At 38.7% G+C, this 15,565-nt stretch overlaps 2 protein-coding genes across 6 annotated transcripts in view; one reads left to right on the forward strand and one right to left on the reverse strand.

The window, feature by feature from the left end:
- The window catches only part of si:dkey-12j5.1 (probable assembly chaperone of rpl4), a 69,785-nt gene that overhangs the window by 35,488 nt on the left and 18,732 nt on the right, over positions 1–15,565 (reverse strand). Inside the window, exons 1-4 of one of the 2 annotated variants that reach the window (XM_047360353.1) lie at positions 2,440–2,627; positions 2,166–2,275; positions 1,945–2,091; positions 1,671–1,820 (exon numbers count right to left, since the gene is read on the reverse strand). In XM_047360353.1, the coding sequence (XP_047216309.1) occupies positions 1,671–1,820; positions 1,945–2,091; positions 2,166–2,275; positions 2,440–2,506 (474 nt within the window). In that variant the 5' untranslated portion in view covers positions 2,507–2,627. Of the gene's footprint in view, positions 1–1,670; positions 1,821–1,944; positions 2,092–2,165; positions 2,276–2,439; positions 2,628–15,565 lie in introns of those variants that run through there. The other variant, XM_047360354.1, reaches the window with a different exon arrangement.
- The window catches only part of mindy3 (MINDY lysine 48 deubiquitinase 3), a 33,345-nt gene continuing 21,173 nt past the window's right edge, over positions 3,394–15,565 (forward strand). For 3 of the 4 annotated variants that reach the window (XR_007037550.1, XM_047360349.1, XM_047360352.1), the window contains exons 1-11: positions 3,394–3,551; positions 6,745–7,038; positions 7,369–7,448; positions 7,591–7,651; positions 7,739–7,945; positions 8,084–8,135; positions 8,796–8,910; positions 9,167–9,240; positions 10,327–10,406; positions 10,661–10,731; positions 12,115–12,195. Coding sequence is in view for 3 of the 4 variants with exons in the window: in XM_047360349.1 (XP_047216305.1) it covers positions 6,945–7,038; positions 7,369–7,448; positions 7,591–7,651; positions 7,739–7,945; positions 8,084–8,135; positions 8,796–8,910; positions 9,167–9,240; positions 10,327–10,406; positions 10,661–10,731; positions 12,115–12,195 (915 nt within the window). In the remaining variant the exon portion in view is untranslated. Of the gene's footprint in view, positions 3,552–3,638; positions 3,756–6,744; positions 7,039–7,368; positions 7,449–7,590; positions 7,652–7,738; positions 7,946–8,083; positions 8,136–8,795; positions 8,911–9,166; positions 9,241–10,326; positions 10,407–10,660; positions 10,732–12,114; positions 12,196–15,565 lie in introns of those variants that run through there. The other variant, XM_047360350.1, reaches the window with a different exon arrangement.

Consider the following 15,565-nt stretch of genomic DNA (forward strand, 5'->3'; position numbering starts at 1 on the left):
AGGGCGCTTTTCACATTTTTTCACAATTTTATCATAATACAATCACTGAATTTTACGTATTTTGGGGGGGATTATAAATCAAGTCAAAGTAGCGCAGAACTGCCAAAAGTATGACATGTTGTGTATTCAGCCCTCTTTACTCTGACTGCCTTCAGAAATAATTAGTCAATCCAAAAGAAGTCTGCTGGAGATCATTAGTGGACAAACACCATCAAAGGGTCTGCAGAAAGCAGCAGGCAGATCAGGGATGAGGTCGTGCAGACGTTTAAAGCGGGTTATAGAACTAAATTCCAAGCACTGGACACCTCACACAGCACTGTTTAATTCAACATGTGAAGATGGAAAGAGTATGGCACAACTGCAATCCTACTAGGACATGACTGTCTACCTAAACTGATAGGCTGGGCAAGGAAAGCATTAATCAGAGAAGCATCCAAGAGTTGTATTATAACTCTGCAGAATCTGGAAAGATCCACAGCTCAGGAGAGACGACTTCTTAATGCGACATCTATTACATGCATCCTTCAAATCTTGACTTTACAGAACAGTGGCAAGGAGAAAGTCAGCAATGAAAGAAAGTTCTTGTTTAAAGTTTCTGACAAGCCATGCAGGGGGCACAGGAAACATGCAGGAATGTTCAACACCTAGCCACGCATTGGCACTCCCTAAGACCCTCCACCAGGAGCTTCCTCCATTCTAGGTTTAGCAACATGGAACAGCATTCCACCTAGTGCTTCAGGAGCTGTTCAAGTCTTCAAACTAAGCAAGCACCTCCTCAGCAAGGGACTTTAATCGCATAAAACTACAGACTTCATGTAGATAGAATCCAGGCCGGGACTTGAAAACAGGACCTTCCTGCTGGAAGCCAACAGTGCTTACCACAGCTCCACCGTGCAGCCTGATATTCAAAATGAGCTCTTTAATAATATTTCCAGCTATAGATCAGTGTTGGGCTTTTCCTAGCATAGGTTTGTAGCCTGAATCTGCAATAACTGAAAAGAAATGGTGTTCTGGACAGATGAGACCAAATTTTAACATTTTTGCCAAAATGCACAACACTATGTGTGGCAGAAACACCTCACACCTCCCTAAAACACAACATCCCTATGGTCGAACATGGTGGTAGAAGCATTCTGAAGGAAATCTTTACATCAGTATGAAATTTTGGGTGGGTTTAAGTAAAGGACAATCTTGCAAAAAAAAAAAAAAAAAATGAAAAAACTTCGTAGGTTGCCAAATAATTGAAACTGGAGTGAAGGTTCTCTGTCCAGCAGGACAACGCATCATGAAGATGAATATTTACAGATGCTCTGTCTGAGTTTGAGCTATTTTGGAAGGATGAATTGGCAAATCGTTTAGTCTCTAGATGTGTAACACTGGTAGAGAGAGATACCTCCTAAAGAGCTGCAGCTGTTATGGCAGCGAAAGGTGGTTCTGGTTCACTCAGAATGGCTGAATACAGATGCATGCCACAAGCTTCTGTTTTATTATTTGTAAAAACAATTTGAAAAGCATGCATCATCCATAATTCATAATTATATACTAGTTTGTGTCGGTCTATCATACAAAATATGTATAAAAAACATTAAAGTTTGTGGTTTTGCTGTGAGATAATGTGGATAGGTTCAAAGGTTATGAATATTTTAGGGAGCACGTGTGTTCTCACTTACCATTGTTTCTTGCTTCTCTAGCGCAGACAGAAGGACCTGTATTCCTCTTGTGTAGAAGTTCACAGCCTCCTGGCCAGTGTGAATTTGTCCCAGATACATGTATTTACTATGACCAACATCTGGGCTCAGATCGATTGCACGTAGAAACACTTAGGAATTGGTAAAGGAACCCCAAACCGTTCTTACTTCAGGACAGAAAATGAATATACTACACAGTGCTTTGGTGACTCAGCTGTATATATATGCATAAAGAAAACAAAGTCACAAAGGATATTGATTTAGCTTTCTGCATGTCTCCTAATTCAGAGCAAATATGTCCCAGCATGTCAAGAGCTTGGAGATTGTTGGAGTCCACATCTAAAGCTCTCTGACAGAAAAGGCCAGCCATCTCAAAGTCAAAAGTGTCCATGTATTCCTGAGTCTGAACACAGAAGAGAAATACATGTACAGAATAAAATCTAGGGGCTTTCTACGGTGATATGTTTTTAAAGTCACCTTCTCTAAGAGTTGCTGCACTGAGTACTTCTCAGCGGTCTTCTTCTTGGCTTTCTCATGCATTCGTACTTTCATCCTTTCCTGAGGTGACAAATCAACAAATCCTCCATCTGTCGGGATGAAACATAGACGCAAATGAAAGGTTGCTTGAGTCTCATTTGGTCTCAAATCACACAACATATTTAACTTGTATTCAACAACTTGGTGTTCAAGATCTAAGCTAAAAATATGTAAAAATCCTAAGAAAAAAACTACAAAACATTGAACATCTGACCCCTGTTTTGACGGTTGCCTTTCCTCTTGGTTTTACTATTCTTCTTGCCCTTAGCCTGACCACCCATACTGATAAATAAGCTCTTATTTATGCTCTTCACAACAAATGTTTGCCCTTTGAAAAGAAGGCTTTCCCCACATTTACTTCACGCGTGGTGGAGAACTCTGAACCACAGGCGGTATGCAATACGCATGCGGCAAGCGCTGAAAGTGGATGCGCCCCATTTGTCACGCGACGAGGCAAGCGGTGCGCCGGGTGGGCGTGGTTTGTACACAATTTAAAACGGTGCATCTGGCGGGGCATGCTCCGGATGACCATTTCATCTCAACCGGCATGAGCGACGGATGCCACTTCGACCATGTCACTTATCTTTAAGTATACATCTAAATTAAGTCAGTGTATTTGCAGAATTACACGGAGATCCGGCTGTGTATTGACCGGGAGGTGACCTCTGGTAGCTTGTATTTTATTATTGCTTGTTTACGTTGTTAACGGTTGCTGATAAAATAATCCAGGATCGCAGGTTGGTCCTATCCTCCTTCAGTTAAAACAACATATTGTGCCCTCTTTTTTAAAAGGAAAGCTCATCCTACTATTCTCCGACATTACTTTCACCCAGGCCATTCCCCGGCTGACTGTTAAGCACTACGTCCATTGTCAGCTACGGAGACAGATAATGAACAAAATACCAATCATACTGAATACATTTTTAGAATCTAAACACTAGAAAATAACTTATTTCAGGTCTAGTGTTATGGGTTTTGTTTTATAAATAATCCTAAAGTTCTAATGTTTGAACATTTATTTTTCCGAATTTAAGGATTTCTTTAACGGTGCTTTAAATTAAATAAACGGTATTCCATTTCTGAGGGTGCCGTCGATAAGATTGGCAGGTTGATGAACCAATCAAGCAGCGCATAGAGGCTAAGTCTTGTGACGCATCTGGAACTTTCTCGATTTCAACCAATGGTATAATACGTCAAATGCACGGAGTATTTTTTTCATATTACAATTTGTTGTAAATAAACGAATGACAGAAATGCGACTGACTGTGAAATTGCACAAGAAAACACAGCCAAAACAGACCCTCTAATACTCGAGTCTATTTTGAGGTAAGTGTAGAATATTTACGTCGAAATTATAACAAACTACAGCGTTTCACGACCATTATATCTGCCGACCGCCCCTGAGTGACAAGAAATTGAATGATAGAGCAATGTATGGCTAGCTTCAAGCTTTAATGCTAATGCTTGGTGGTTCCAAGCTAATTTAACTGTCACATTTTTACTTTTTGCTTCATCACGTTGTGATAAACGGTAAGCCGTTCGCATTTTAAATCAAAAAGGATTCGTATTTATTTCGTTGTTTCGCTGTAACCACCTGACGTAACGCAGCCGCTAGCCTTTTAGCTGCAGAGCGAGCAAGTGTTCAAATAACACTGTTCGCGCCAGGTTCGTTAAATTCTTCTATAATAGTTCCGCGGACACTAGAGCTTGTAATTTTTAAGTTCCATTTAATATTAATACATATTTTTATTTATAAAAATAATGTATTAAGAAATCATAATAATTAAATGGTGTAGCACAATCAATAAAACCCCCAAATTCTTTAAGAATTTTTATTCACAGGTCCTCAAATTGCTCGATGTGCAATAAATCAGCCAGCAAACACGCACAGGTGTCTGAATTGAATTTGGGGACACTGCAGCCTGTAATATGTTGTGTAACTTTAATTTTAATTTTTTGGTTTTTTTTGTTCGTTTTATTTTTATAAATGACACAATGTATATGAATGGACATTAGCATGTAAAAATGATAGATTATTGTCAAGTGGGTAATTGCCATCTCTAGACCCCCTGGCAGGTTGGTTTCAAGACATTAAAAAAAACAAGAAAAAGACCAAGCAAATGTACTATTACTTAGAAAGTGTATAAAAACATAATTAGTTGGTTTATTTGCGTAATAATAATTATTTTCAGCCCAGATGTCATTTTCCTCACTGGAGAATATCATATTTTCACAATTAAAAACAACAATGGAGAAAATTCTGTCTTAAAACAAAGATACATTCAGTTTATATACAGTACAGACCAAAAGTTTGGACACACCTTCTCATTCAAAGAGGTTTCTTTATTTTCATGACTATGAATATTGTAGCTTCACACTGAAGGCATCAAAACTATGAATTAACACATGTGGAATTATATACTGAACAAAAAAGTGTGAAACAACTGAAAATATGTCTTATATTCTAGGTTCTTCAAAATAGGCACCTTTTGCTTTGATTACTGCTCCGCACACTCTTGGCATTCTGTTGATGAGCTTCAAGAGGTAGTCACCTGAAATGGTTTTCACCTCACAGGTGTGCCCTGTCAGGTTTAAAAAGTGGGATTTCAAGCCTTATAAATGGGGTTGGGACCATTAGTTGTGTTGTGCAATAGGTGGGCACAGTACACAGCTGATAGTCCTACTGAATAGACTGTTAAAATTTGTATTATGGCAAGAAAAAAGCAGCTAAGTAAAGAAAAACGAGTGGCCATCATTACTTTAAGAAATGAAGGTCAGTCAGTCCGAACAATTGGGAAAACTTTGAAAGTGTCCCCAAGTCCAGTCGCAAAAACCATCAAGCGCTACAAAGAAACTGGCTCACATGAGGACCGCCCCAGGAAAGGAAGACCAAGAGTCACCTCTGCTGCAGATGATAAGTTCATCAGAGTCACCAGCTTCAGAAATCGCAGGTTAACAGCAGCTCAGATTAGAGAACAGGTCAATGCCACACAGAGTTCTAGCAGCAGACACATCTCTAGAACAACTGTTAAGAGGAGACTGTGTGAATCAGGCCTTCATGGTAAAATAGCTGCTAGGAAATCACTGCTGAGGACAGGCAACAAGCAGAAGAAACTTGTTTGGGCTAAAGAACACAAAGAATGGACATTAGACCAGTGGAAATCTGTGCTTTGGTCTGATGAGTCCAAGTTTGAGATCTTTGGTTCCAACCACCGTGTCTTTGTGCGGTGCAGAAGAGGTGAACGGATGGACTCTACATGCCTGGTTCCCACCGTGAAGCATGGAGGAGGAGGTGTGATGGTGTGGGGGTGCTTTGCTGGTGACACTGTTGGGGATTTATTCAAAATTGAAGGCATACTGAACCAGCATGGCTACCACAGCATCTTGCAGCGGCATGCTATTCCATCAGGTTTGCGTTTAGTTGGACCATCACTTATTTTTCAACAAGACAATGACCCCAAACACACCTCCAGGCTGTGTAAGGGCTATTTGACCAAGAAGGAGAGTGATGGGGTGCTGCGCCAGATGACCTGGCCTCCACAGTCACCGGACCTGAACCCAATAGAGATGGTTTGGGGTGAGCTGGACCACAGAGTGAAGGTAAAAGGGCCAACAATTGCTAAGCATCTCTGGGAACTCCTTCAAGACTGTTGGAAAACCATTTCAGGTGACTACCTCTTGAAGCTCATCAACAGAATGCCAAGAGTGTGTGGAGCAGTAATCAAAGCAAACGGTGGCTACTTTGAAGAACCTAGAATATAAGACATATTTTCAGTTGTTTTACACTTTTTTGTTCAGTATATAATTCCACATGTGTTAATTCATAGTTTGATGCCTTCAGTGTGAAGCTACAATATTCATAGTCATGAAAATAAAGACAACTCTTTGAATGAGAAGGTGTGTCCAAACATTTGGTCTGTACTGTACTTATTTAAAATAAAATATTAAGATATAAATTGGGTATATATAGAGAGAGAGAGAAAGTAGAGGTCCACCGATTGCAGTTTTCTGGCCGATCACCGATCTCTAAAAAGCCTGACTTGCCGATGCCGGTAATGTTTCTTTATTTTTTTTTATAACTAACACTGCCAGGTGTTATAATGTCACAATTCATGAAGCAATACAAACTTATTTAACTGTACATGAGGTAGTTCTTTTGAATATAAATGAGAAGTTTAGAGCATTGGAGTTCCTCTAGTCTTTCATTTTTAACATTTTAAAAACAAACAACTTGGATCGATGGATAAGATCGATTTCACATGTATCGGCTGCCCGACCAATCACCTAAAATTAAGGAAATCCGGGCCGATCAATTGGTGCACCCCTATTAGAGAGAAGCAGTATTTGATTTAACAACCCTTTGTTTGAGAATATTAATGAAGTATGAATCTGTAAATATCAAATTGTAGTAAAGCTAAGCTCTTCTGTTACCAAATATAGAGAGTTGTTTTGTCTGTTCTTAAAATTACTTAAATAAAAGATAAATCTTGATTTGTGTTTCTGTCCTATTGCTTGGTAGATTGATGTCATACCTACCCTTGACTTGCCAGTCCCTAAACTCAGAGTTGGACCACAGAGGGAGCTTGTGGCCAATGCCACAGGTACAGGCTACCCTAAGAAGTGCCATCAGGAAGAGACGTCTTTAAGAACACACAACCTCTCTTGTCTCTGCATGAAGGTTGGACCGAAGAGGCCGTGACTAAGGATTTGAAACCAATCATGTCAGAGTTAAATAAGGAGGTGGTAGATTTGGTTTGGGGGAAACCGTTAGGGGGAGGAGTTTCGACTTCTATCTTCCGGAGATGGTCTCAAGGTAAGACTTTTGTTCTGAAAACCACAGTTCGTTTTTCTAAGTGTTATCAAGTGTTTCCAAATTAGCAAACACTATATATTTTACTGAAAACGTCTGTTTTTCTTCTAGATAATCTAGTGTTTATCAAACCATTTTGTACTTGTTAAATTTTCCTGCCTTTCATTTGTTTTGCATATGTTTTTTTTTTAAAGTAAATAATTACTATAATCCTTGTTCTACTAAATGTTCATCCCAAATTTGCTTACTAACCCCACCTTGTCTGTACTGTAATATGTATACAAGATCAATAATTATAGGCTCAATGTTGAATGAAGACTTCCCTTTTCACAGGGTATGTTTTTAGTGAGCATGAGCAGACAGCTCTGAAGCAGTTTGAAGGAGGACCTTGTGCTGTGATTGCACCTGTCCAAGTAAGGCTCTCTATGCTCCACGGCCTAAACATTAGTTCATCCTGTCATACATAAATGAAATTGTCAAATATTTTATCAGTGCTTAACATGATATTTAGCTAGAATAGCAGTTGCTGTAAACTGAGTTTGTGTTTTTTTGCAGGCTTTCCTGTTAAAGAACATTCTTTTTAACAGAGAAAGTTCCAACTGGAGACAAATGTCAGGTAGCTTCCCAAAAAAAAGCTTGGTTTTGCTTCTGTATTTGTATTTCTGACCAAACAATGGATGTTTTTGATGTTTGTGTTTATTAGAAGAGGAGCAGAAGATGGCCCTGTGTTCGACACTAACGGAAATCCTTGAGTCTGCCTGTGCCAGCCCCTCCACAGGGTTCTGTCTGGTGACCTGGGCCAAGGGACAGAGCCCACACACTAGCATGCTTTCTAAGACCCAGACACAGTCTCAGACACAGGGCATGCCAAAACCCGAGAGCAGCCAGTCACCACAGGAACAGCAACCAAGTTAGTCTTGTATCATTGCCCACTCATTCACTGCATCTTTGTCTGCACAGCTAACTACATATTAATAAAGTTAAACTAACTCTCATTCTGATGTGTTGCTCTGATAGTTCTGTGATTGTGTGTTTTTGTTGTATCTAGCTGCTTTGGCTGCTGAGGACCTTGGCTTTGAACAATTTCACAGTGTTCTTCAGTAAGTGTAAATTATGACATTCTTTTATCAAATAACATCCTGTATCATGATATTTCCCCTCACCATAAATCATTTTCCTTATTTAATCTAGTTATGTGGTGGACATTCTGGAGGCTTTGAAAACAAACAACTTTAGGTTTGACAGTTGCTAAAGTGCATTGTTTTCAGGACAGCATAAGTAGAATTTCACTGTCTTGGGTTTTAAATTGAACTTGCCATTTAACTCTCCTTACAGATTGCCAGCTCACCACTTTCATTGATTACCTTAAAAAAAAATGCTTATCCGACACACACATTTTCTGTCAAAGACACACAAGCAAATTAAATGTATGCAAGTTTGGGTTTGCAGTAAGAAATATATTTCATCACATCGCTTACTGACAGCTAAGACCACAGTCGGCAAAACGCAAGGCTTCGCTTGCTCAAAGCAGAGCAGTGCATGCCCAATAAGACAGACAGCTGCACTAGTATTTTTTTAAATGAGGTATAGGATAAGAAGGATAGAGCTCCAATACCTAGCAATCAGTTTTTTCTTTGTCCGGTCTTGTATTGTGTATTTTTGGGATGAGATTTCGCCTCATGAAACCCAACGAATATTTCTTATTATTGCTTAATTTATTTTTCATATATATCCTATCTTTTTTTTTCTTTGTCCTGCAGCAAGCGAACTGTCCTGTCAGTGTCTGATCTCAGAGAGGAGGTGCTGTCCCTCTACCATTCCTGGAGGGGGTGCTGTGGGGTTTTGCTTTTCCTTTACTCTGTCATCCTCACTAAGGTAAAGAGAAGAAGGTACCCTAGAGGGATAAAAAATGAAATGAAAATCCCTCAGATACTGATTGGCGGCAATATGATTTGTGCTTGTTTTATTTTTGAAGAGATTTAAATAAAATGTGTATTAGACATAAAACAAATCAAAGTTTTATATTTATGAACCGAGTCAAAAATGTTTAAGTAATGCTCAAGCTTTATCTGGAGGTTGCACAGATTTTTAAATATTTAACAGATTTCCTCTGTTGGTCTTCTCTTTGCAGGGCATAGAGAATATTAGAAATGAAATCCAGGACCCAACAGAGCCCCTTATAGACCCCATTCATGGTCATGGAAGGTATACAAATCCATCTTTATGTCTTTTCAGCATTAAGCTGACTTAAAATTGATATGTAGTGTTGTGCAAGTTCGGCCATAACGAAACCTCCTTCAAAGACTAGCTCACAAAATAAAATAAAAAAGGTCTAAATTCATGTTCATAGTTCTCCACCTAAACATTCTGAACTAAATTGACACTTAACATGAACTAGAAGTCTTATTTTCTTTTTCTAAATAAGTTCTTCAAATATATATCTTGCCATGATTCGTTAATTACCATTTATTATGTCATCTTACAGCATTTGCGAACTGGCCTTCACCAGGTGGCAAATGCTATGCTCTTTGGTCCTCTCCTGTTCTCTTTAATCACACAGCTGTACTTCAGCGTGGCCGTACCTCCATAAAAATGACTTTTATTCACAGCTTTTTCTGCATTAGTTGTCAAAATGCCAACATAGTCTGACATTTTAGTTTGGATTACAGTTTTAATTGCAGCCACTTTTAAAGACAATTATACAAAGTGAATTGTTGTCTTTTTTTAAAAATTACGCTGCAGATTGAACACCTTTGCAGTTCTTTCAGCTACACTTTCCTGTATGATGGTGAGAGAGACCATAGTTATGAGTGACAGAATGCATTAAGCTGCAGTTTCCACATTTTGAGCTATTTTTTTTAGCAAAGCTTAAGGGTTTTGGTTAGTTTAAGTTCTTTCCCTTGATTTCCTGTAAAGCACTTCTTATGTAAGCCTTGTGTATGAATAGTGCTATACAATTATACTGGTCTTACATGCCATACCTCCAGATCTACAGCTGCTCTCTGTCCCTGTCTGCAGCAGGCTCTCGGACATTGACAACAGAAAAGGTTTCATGATGATTACAGCATGACCCTTAGGTCTAAACCATTGTCTCTCCAGGAACTGCGCAGCGTTTAACTTTATCGTTTACTTAATCAGCACTTTAAAGTTCAAAGTTTTCCCCCAAAAAGTTGGGAGCACTTAGGAAACGGGGTTTATTTGACTCTTTCATGCACAGCACTGCCTATTAACTGCAAAGTAGATTTTCTTTCTTATGCAAACATTTTTTCTCTTGTCCCTTTTGTCTTCCAGTCAGAGCCTGGTGAACCTTCTTGTAACTGGCCATGCTGTCTCTAATGTGTGGGATGGAGACAGGGAATGCTCTGGCATGAGTAAGAGTTGGCACTGAAGTTATTGGGAAAAAACATTCTCATTAAATTCTCATTAATACACTTGGATCTAAACAGTGGGCATATACATATCAGAGCAGCAAACATTTTAAGAGAACCCTAATTTAACCATATTTATCAAAGTGTAGTTATTGTTTTTTAATCTTGTAGCTTTACCCATTAACAGAAAATGACTGTCTTACTTCAGTAATCTTATTTTTCATCACTCCGTTTTGTTTCTGTTTAATTTCTTGTAGAGCTGCATGGGATTCATAAACAAGCATCTGTTGGCTTCCTGACGCTTATGGAATCGCTGCGCTACTGCAAGGTACAAATACACGCATCCCAGAAGATAAATGGGAAGTGTAAGCAAACTGTCTTAACTGTTAAGTGCGCTGAAAGCTTGCGTTTTAATCTTAAAAGTACGGTTTACTTTGATCTACATGGACGTGATTGTAAAAATTGAGCTGAGGGCAAATGCTGACAAGTAAATATACAAATGCTTCCTGTTACTATTAACTCTTGAGAGAAACTACAGATCTTAAAATAAACTGCCCAAACAGATGAAAAGGATACTCCCTGCTTTCTGTGACACATATTCTAGGGTGCCTGCATTCAAAATGCTATTTGTGGAAAAACACTAACTGCACATCACCCAGAATGCACCATCTTCTTGTTGAATCTTGGTTGTAGCATCACCCTTTGGGGAAGCTTCCCTCAGAAGGGACATGGTTAGTCACAGTTGATGGGAAGACGGGTGGAGTTAAATACAGGGCAAAACTAGAAGAAAAGCTGTTGCGGCGACTGTGGCAGAGGTTCACCTTCCATTTGGAAATTAAAGGAAACCTACAGCCAGAGCTACAAAGAAATTGTGATTTAAACCTACATACAATTGAGAACCTGTGGTAAGACTTGAACATTGTTGTTCAAACCATCTCCATCCAAACTGAATAGGTACGAACTACTTGGCAAAGAAGAATGGGTAAAAATGTCGAGACTTACTTCCAAACAATAGCAGCTGTAACTACCTCAAAAGGTGGTTCTACACAGTATCGACTCAGAGGGGCTAAATAAATATGCACGCCACACTATTAAGATTTTTGTTTGTAAAAAAGAAAAAATGTTGAAAACCCTTTTCCTTCTTGTTTGTGTTGGTCTGTCATATAAAATTATTATAAAATACATTGAAGTTTGCTATTGGACTGTTTCAAAAATCTTAAAGTTCAGGGGTTTAAATACGTTTGCAAACAACCATATACTTAAACGTATATCTTGAGGCAAATATAAGTTACAAACACAAAATAAGTAAGATATTATCTGAAATGATATTGAGATGGTGAATCTTGGGTTTAATTTATCATTGCAACATAAGTCTCAAAACAGCTGACCTTTCAGTATGAGTTATGCAACACGCAACTCTAAGATTATTATTTAGAGATGGGAGCCAGTCTTAAGGTTGACGTAATCCACCTATTTGAAAGTATTTAAGTTCTCTTAAAACGGAAAAAGATCAGCTTGGTAAATTTGTGTTTTAAACCTGATGGTGTTTGAGGAGTTCAGTTCAGTGTATGTCATTTCTGTTCAGAGCATCAGATCATTTCTCTAATGATAAAGACAAGTGGGATTAGAAGCAAATGCTAAATCATGATAGTAATTTCCAAAAATAGACAATTCTTTCTAATACATTCCTTTTACTGTGTGTTTATTTCAGGTTGGGACATTCCTCAAATCTCCAAAGTTCCCTATTTGGATTCTTGGCAGCGAAACGCATCTCTCTGTGTTTTTCACCAAGGCAAGTTGAGCGCTCTCGTCTAGCACATACTCCACACACCGACACACAGCGTGCAACATGAGCAGGTCTTCCCATCGGGTTAGAAAAACTAAAGTAAGGAATGTGCTCAACAGATTTAATATTGTGCAGATCTGATATCAGTGTGGTGAAAAACAGCTGAGACGGAGGAATATGAGCGTATGAGATAGTTTTTTGTGGCATGTGCTGTTTGTTGAAGTGTCCCCAATCAAGCAGTGGGTGGAGGGGGGGTGGATTTCACTTTCCAAAGCTAAGTTTAATAGATACAGACATGTACACATCTTCACAGATATTCTCTTTCCCATAAACTAAGTCATCTTTGATCGCTTCAACAGTACGTTTGTCTGATGTAAACTCTGTTTGACTTTAGTAAAAAAACACCTGGTTTACCTTTGCTGTCAGGGTAATTATAACAATGTAGATTTATGCTCTAGCACTTTTTTTTGATAACACTTCCAAACACTCTTAGTGTTAATATCTGGCAAATTATGTCATCAAAGATGCAATGATGATTTAAGTGGAATGCATTCTTGAAAACAATATAGCAGAAGATGGGAAAAAATGTAAGAATGTAGGTCTTTTCTATCTTAGCATTTAACCTTAACTTAGATCTTAATGTAAGGTAAACATTAAGATTATTTAACTAAACAACAGATGAATTAGTGTTTTTACTTGAATCCCACAAATGGTATAGTTGTATATTTCTGTTCTTTTTTTACACCTTCTATTGCAGGATTTTTGTCACTTTAATCTGTTGAATTCCAGTTTTACAGAGGGAATGGAGAGAGAGAGATTGGGCTTAAATACTGTGGTTTTCAGGGGAAAAAAAGCAATGATTCGGTTGCAGGGATTATACTGCATGACTTATGTAAAGTCCTTATCAACTTACCTAGTTAAAAGTGTACAGCTTTAACAAACTTTGCCAACGCAGGTGAGTTGTTCTGATTTCATAGCTTTAAATGTCTTTCTGGACTTTGCTATTGCTGTGGCAGAGATCTATGTTCCCGGTTCTTAAAACTCCAATTGAAGGAGCACCTTCTCAGCATCAGCAGACGTAATCTGTGTAAACAACCTGGTTTGGACCCCATTGTGTAAAAGCACCAGATGTAGGCTTTTATACTGACCTTTCCAGTTCAGTGTCCCAGAAATGCTGTAACATGGCAAAAACATCAATATGTGCACTGGCTCATGCAAGTGTTCTGGATTTCATATGACAGCTGAGGCAATGTTGGATCCTTTGAGGGGAACTTAAGGAGGGTGCCGTCATGTATGTTTGCTTATGCAGGTGTGTGCAAACTCATTAATTTTGCACTCAAGCAAACCAGGTTATCGCTCCCATCAGTGAGACTGTAACTATATACATCGAAAGCTAGTGAATTGAAACGGGGGTCTAGGAAGTCATCTCTCATTACGACACACCCTTAATATAAAATTGATTAAAAGCTTGGTTACACGAATCAAGCTCCACCCTGCAGTGCCAGTGTATCAGATGTTGGCTCTGTGATGAACCAATCATGTATGCGTTAATGAGTTACCGATCCCCACAACTCCCTGGGGCTGGTGACATGTATGTACATATACATCCACATCGCAGAATGGAGGAAATTTAATCCTGATTACCATTAGGGTTGTGTGTGGATTTAGCTGTTTGGTGCACTCTAAGGAATGTGATTTCAAAGTTTCATCACGATGCATTTGTTCCACTGAGGTCCAGGAACATGTACACAGAAACATAAGAAAAATGCTGCTGGGGCTACATTCTGATGTTTGGAATTTGCTTAACAAGCTAAAAAGAAAAGCTGAGGAGAAAAGTAAACTTGTTGGAGCCTGACAAGTTTGACGCTGACTGTCTTTGAAAGGAAGTCGGTTTTGCGCTAATTTGCATCTTATTTTCTTATGCTTTGTGATACATAGCTGCATAATACCTGGTTATTATGCTTTTAGAGCCATTTCCTCACGTGTATTCCCCTGAGTGGTTGTCAGTATGTGACCGTGGCTTTTTAACAAACAGCTTAGCAGCATTTATGTTTTTATCCAATCTACATACACAGCGGGCATTTTGCTATTTCTGTTTCTTTCCCCAATACTGTGTTTCCTGTATTTAAGGTTTGTGTATGTGTTAGAAAGACCCATAGTGACTGTATTTTGGATTGTAATCATGTTTTTTTTTTTTATTAGAGTTTTCAAGATGCAGGTAGAAATCAAAGAAATGTTTTCATTTGAATTTAAGAAAAAAGGTACCACCCTACTTTTTTAATTTCCATTCTAGTTTAGGGCTGCCCAATTGAAGGATCATCCTGTAAATCTTATTCTTCACCTTATTGGTCCCTTGTGGAATGAAAAAGAGAGGAAGGAAAGTTAAGAGGAAGGATGCACTTAAAAAGAGCACTGCAGTGGTCACTCAGGAAAGGGGCTTAGGGGAGGGTGATCCTCCTGTGACATTGCTCCTCACTCTTAACTCTGCCCTCACTGAGTGATGAGGTTCACAGGCTGTATCTGCTCTTCTCCTGGGACTTACATGTGTGTGTTTGTGTGCCTGTGTGTACAGTAGTTGTGCTCTGTGTCAGTGATTTACTTGAGAGGAAGCAGCCACTATGGTGCTCTGTGTCTTCTAAGACTTCCACCTCTGTCTGCACACACAGGATGTCTTTTAAAGGCTCCTGGAGAACAAGAAACTGTGGGCTGACACAGTAAATGTAGGTCAGGCTATTTCTTTGAAAGTATGTTGACATAAAAACTGTAAAGTCCTTTAAATACCAGAAGCTAAAATGTGTGAAGAATTATTCAGAAGTCAGATATTTTGCTGCTTTTATTAGAGCTGAAAATGCATCTCAGTTGCTTTCTAGATTCAAAGCAAGTCTAAAGATGACATTTGTAACATGTTGCATAAAAAGTATTTCAAAATATAAATTTCAGCCGAAAATGCTTGAATGCATGTACTTTTATGTACAACAGCTAATTTTATTTGTGAAGCAAGCTCTTTGGATTTAATTATTAGAAATCTGGATATAAGTCATAACTTATGCATTGATACTTTCATAATAGATCTACACCCATAATCTCATTATAAACCCATTGTATTTTCTTTTCATACAGTGGAGGTTTTTGATATGGGCAATATGGCTCAGTAACCAGGATGCCATTCATCAGGGGGAGCCACGAGTACTCAAAAGAAGTTTTATGTTGTGTACTTGTATATCCAGGAGCGTGGGCAACTTCACTTTGTTGTTATAATGTAAGCACTGGAAGAAAAGATGGGCACAGGGACACAGAGTGCATTAATCGTTTGTGGGGATTAGGACCATCTTAGATAAGGACACATCTGGTCAGAATTATTTGACACGGATTCTTT

This window comes from Girardinichthys multiradiatus, chromosome 3 (genome assembly GCF_021462225.1).
Source record: "Girardinichthys multiradiatus isolate DD_20200921_A chromosome 3, DD_fGirMul_XY1, whole genome shotgun sequence".
Lineage (NCBI taxonomy): Eukaryota > Metazoa > Chordata > Actinopteri > Cyprinodontiformes > Goodeidae > Girardinichthys > Girardinichthys multiradiatus.